At 42.5% G+C, this 4,735-nt stretch overlaps 2 protein-coding genes across 2 annotated transcripts in view; both read right to left on the bottom strand.

The window, feature by feature from the left end:
* ARPC5L (actin related protein 2/3 complex subunit 5 like) overlaps nt 1-211 on the bottom strand; it is a 3,852-nt gene extending 3,641 nt beyond the window's left edge. The window contains exon 1 of the mRNA XM_085300475.1: nt 19-211. Within this exon, the coding sequence (XP_085156601.1) occupies nt 19-155 (137 nt within the window). The 5' untranslated portion in view covers nt 156-211. The remainder of the gene's footprint in view (nt 1-18) is intronic.
* A 124-nt stretch (nt 212-335) lies between these two features.
* Nucleotides 336-4,726, bottom strand: PPP6C (protein phosphatase 6 catalytic subunit; the record flags this gene model as incomplete). The annotated part of the gene is made up of 5 exons (XM_085300511.1): nt 336-1,212; nt 2,177-2,386; nt 2,531-2,610; nt 3,894-4,035; nt 4,544-4,726. Coding segments are annotated over 5 exons (864 nt in total), but the record flags the coding sequence as incomplete, so codon positions are not given.
* Nucleotides 4,727-4,735: the final 9 nt, after the last annotated feature.

Below are 4,735 nucleotides of genomic sequence, written 5' to 3' on the forward strand. Positions count from 1 at the left end.
GCCGCCCCGCAAGGATATTGCCGCAGCAGCGCCTCCACCTCGGGGCCCGCGTCGGGCTCGGCCGCCGCCTCCTCGGGCTCCTCCACGAACCGGTTCTCGTCGTACGCGTCGATGTCGAGGCGGCGGAAGCGCGAGGAGAGCGTGCTCCGCGCCATGCCGCCCCGCCGCCGCCGGAACCGGAACCGGCGCCCGCCGGAACCGGAACCGGAACCCGCCGCCCGCGGAAGGGGAAGCGGGGCCGCCGCCCCCGCCCGCCGCTTCCCCCGGCAGGGAGGAGACGCGCGTTCACGGCAACAACGCAGCCMCTTATTCGCGCTATTTAACCTAGAGGTGGATTTCGTTTAAGATACGGCTTTATTAAAAATACAAGGTATCTGAAAAAAATCAGAACAATTATTTTTAATGTACAAATTCAATAGCTGTAGCAGGTTTTTCTGTATTTTTAACTGAAGTCCTAAAAAAAAATGGAGGGGGGGAGGGCAGCCCTTTCGACCGCTTTATTTTGTATCCACTTAAAATGAGATGTGACAAGGACGATTCAGTTCTACAKCTTGGACGTGTACACAACACAACGCGTTTACAGCCCCATCGTGCACACGGGATAGTAACTTTGCTGCTGAAATTTCTTAAAACTTATGAAACAAAAAGCTGAGTATTGGAAATTGGAACCAGGTCGATCCTGTTGTATTATGATTTTAAAGGGAAAATGTTTCTTCTAAACCCAGAAATATGTAAGAACTACATGCAGTAGTATAAATGTCAAGGACGTATTACAAATATTCTGAATGAATCTAGGGTAGGAAAAAAAAAGGAACTTGCTACAGACACCATTATACACAATAAATTTAGATAACTTAAAAATAAAAAAGGCAAGAGGCAGCATTTCAGCAGCAAAGTGCTCAGTAAAAAGTATATTGTAAAGGGATAGTACAAGGGAGCAGGGAAACAGCAGGCTGGGAAGTCTCAAAGGAAATACGGTGTGGTTGTTCTAGGAGGAATTACACGTTCTGAATCTGGAACTGCACGGAATAGCTTTGGTTCTCTTGTATTTACATCTTTAAAGACCATGATCGATGCAATATTTCCACAACGGTAGCAGTAATTTGGAGCAGACCATACCGTTACCAATTTCTCATCAAACATGAATTTATAGCCTTCATGCACTAGCTGATGTGCTCTGCAGATGAGTTTTAAGTTGTTGATATGAACAAACTGTAATTTAAAGGAGGGAAAAAAAAGGTGTGTAAATCTCTCTGTGAAGAGCTGTACGTCATCACCCACAYAACAGCCCTTCCCCATTTAGACAACCTCCCAGGACCCTGCCTCACACCTGATTAAGAGGTTTGCTCTGAAACCTGCCCCAAAAGCTTCCTTTCAGAATCCTGCCAGGTTTCAGCTGCACAGAAGATACTTCAAGGCTCCTGCTTCAGCATCTCCAGAGGAACTGAACTGCAGTAGCCCCTTGTTTTCCCAGAGTGATCACAGTCACATCAACCTATCCACAGACAGTCAGCTCGCTGCGTTAYTAAGGCTAACAGTGCCATGAATGGACCTGTCTTTTTGAAATACACTGAAAAACACCCAGTCGGTCACTGTTTGAGATGGCTAAGTCTGCGCTGCAGCCACAATGTTCACGTATACCATGAGGCAGGATTTCCTAATGCAGCTAGTTCAGAAACCTCAGATGGTCAACAGGTTTTAGGCTAGGGAAGTCTGCTCACTGTTTTGCTAAAAGTAACAAAAATTAAGTCAGGACTTTTTAGCAAAAATGTACCAGTGGGCTTTTTTCCTCCTAAATCTTCAGGGAGGTTTCTGCACAAAGCATAGTACAACTAGTCTCACAGAAGAGATGAGGTTGGAAAGGACCTTTAAAGGTCATGTTAAGTCCAATCCCCCTGCTCATTGCATTATACTTTTAAAAGGCAACATCAGTACCATCTCATCTAGCAGGATTTTTTAATTTCAAATGGCTAATTTTTTCAAGTTGGTTTCAACCAGAAACAATAAAGCAAGAGCATCTTCTTCACAACCACACAGCTTACTCACAGCTATCTAACCAGGAAAGTTAGTCATCTCACACAGCCCTCAATCCGTTCACCGCTAGGGTGAACACTGAACTAATTGTAGCTATCTCATAACTACAATTACTTTATGTTGCATGCAAAAGCATCATTACCTCATTTGTCACCTTTGCACCGAACAGCCAGCCTGCTCCTCGTGGACTGATTGCCCAAGTATCTACATCTTCCGGATCAGACCAGACAAGGTCACAAAAGGCTCCTTTATGTGGAATTTCTTGATTACGTTCAATGGTTCGAATTTGATCGAGTGTCTTGATATCTGGAGAGAGGCCACCATGCACACAGAGAATCTGCTCATCTATCAACTAGGAAAAAGGAGAGGTATGTCAAACAGGCAGCACTTCAATACAACTCAGAACACTACTAGCATGACCGTTACAGGCCACTAATTCAAAAGGCGTATTTAGACGATCTGCTTATATTTTTTTAAATGTAGTTTTTACACTTACAGCTGCTATTGTGAGCATGTCAAAGACTTTGGTACAGTATCTCCATGCATTAGCATTTCCATATTTGGTTTGGCACTCATCTGTTAAATAGAGAATTTTTTCTTCTTAATGGATCAGAAGAAATTCAGGCAATAAGAACAGAGGAAAATACTTAAAGCAGAATTTGAAAAGTCAAGTGTGTAATAAAAAGTACTATCAGAAGCACCAGTAAGTGCTCAACAGGAAGCTGTCATCTTACTGCTATCTAGGTGCACTAGTAGGAAGCAGACCCAGACATCTAAAATTTTTCACTCAAGCAATATAGGGGATGGTGCAGAGAAAACAGGGTGTCACACARCATGACTTGTGATGCTTTCTCTGCTTCCTGCAAATAGCTGGCTGGGAACTAACTCTTGATGAGACCAGCTGAATGTTTGTATTACAGAATTTCAYGCTGAAGATTTAAGGCAGAAATAGTGAAACTATCTGGGCTATTTAAAGTTTTCCTAAMTACAAATGAGACTTATAGAAGCTTTGTTTAGTTAGAAAGCAAAATAAGATTCAATTATTCCCAAGCTATTGAAAACAGAAAAAAAGCATAAAAAGAAAGTTGGCAATGGTGAATTAAAGCAACATGAATGTGGCAATAAACTGGATGTAAGCAATCCTGGGCCTTGTAGCCTTGGCAGAAAAGTATTTCTTCGGAGCCTCAAACCATTTGTCAAAACTTGTATTTGCTCTTGTTGCCAYAATGCCCCCCCAAAATGCATGTTATAGACTGCATGTTCTTTGCGGCAGCTGTTGCASGTATTTTGCAGGATTTCCTGGGAGTTTATCAAAGCCTCACACAACAAAGAAGTTTCCAAGCAAATTAATTTTGTCAGTTTTTGTAACAGTTACTCTACTGCTTATTTCTAGTCACCGGCATTCTCCCACATGCCCATTGTTCATAATAGTTTCCATAGCAAATTCTATACATTGTATTGACTTTTAGCTATAGTGAAACCTGAAGAGAATTACAGTAATGTTGTGATTTCTTCTGGAATCTTTCATAAAAAGRTACCACAGCACTTTCTGTACTCTCTCATTAAAATCAAATATTGTACTAAAAAACAAATAAACAAAAAATCTGGATGCTAGAGGAAACGAAATGAGCTAAGACTTTGCCCTCATTAGAATTTGACTTTGGGCACAAGAAGTTCAACTGTGACCCACTGCAGTAAAACACATTCCGCTAAAGTTAGTTTTACTATGGCCATTTCCCACTGAGYTCTCGGAGAGCCACACACAGTGCTACATTATAAATCACATGTCCAAGGGGAAAGATACGGTAGTTGTTTATCACATTAGCCATCRTTCACAGATCATATGGATAGAGACTTACCATAAAATCCATACACTTGAGTTATCTGCCTGCTTTCATGATTGCCTCGTAACAGTGTGATACGATCAGGCCATTTAGCTTTTAGTGCAAGAAGGTAAGTGAAAGTCTCAAGGCTATAATAACCTCTATCTACAAAGTCACCCTGAAAGTCAAAAAGAATTCATAAATGGAAAAGCAGACACATTAAAATGCAAAGTGATAGATCCATTCTTAATTCCTCAGTGCGTAAGGAGATCTAATGCTGAAAGGAAGCATGGCATCTGTACTCTATGAAAACAAGTTCTGTTGTCATTTGGAGTTTCAGTTTTAAACTGAAATGATCTTTATGTCATGACACTCACTCAAAGCTACCCTGATGTACAACTGGACAGACGCTTACAACACCTTTACTGAGACAGCATTTGACTACACCAYTGAGTACAACTTTTGGTTAAAGACACACTGCACTCCTCTCTTTATGTGCCACATTGCACTATGTAATTCATATTTTACTCAACAAGTAAAGCCCATACATGGCAGCCAAACAGCAAAGGCAAACACAGCATTTACAAGCAAGATGTAAWAGTGAACAAACATTTCAGAATTTCCATTATAAGCTTCTTCTTAAAAAAGTAACTGCTGAGATGGGCGAAGGCTCAACATGCACCTACCATGAAGATATAGTTTGTGTCAGGGACTTGACCTCCAGTTCTGAACAGCTCGCACAGGTCATAGAACTGCAAAGAGGAGCACACGCGTGAGGGGCTGTGCCGCAGCTGCTGCGACGCCTGGCACCACTCCGGGCACCGGGCGGCAGCGAGCACCGGGCGGCAGCGAGCACCGGGCACCGGGCACCGCACAAC

The sequence above is a fragment of the Rhea americana genome, unplaced genomic scaffold, assembly GCF_003343005.1.
Source record: "Rhea americana isolate MKP2758 unplaced genomic scaffold, rheAme1 scaffold_164, whole genome shotgun sequence".
NCBI lineage: Eukaryota > Metazoa > Chordata > Aves > Rheiformes > Rheidae > Rhea > Rhea americana.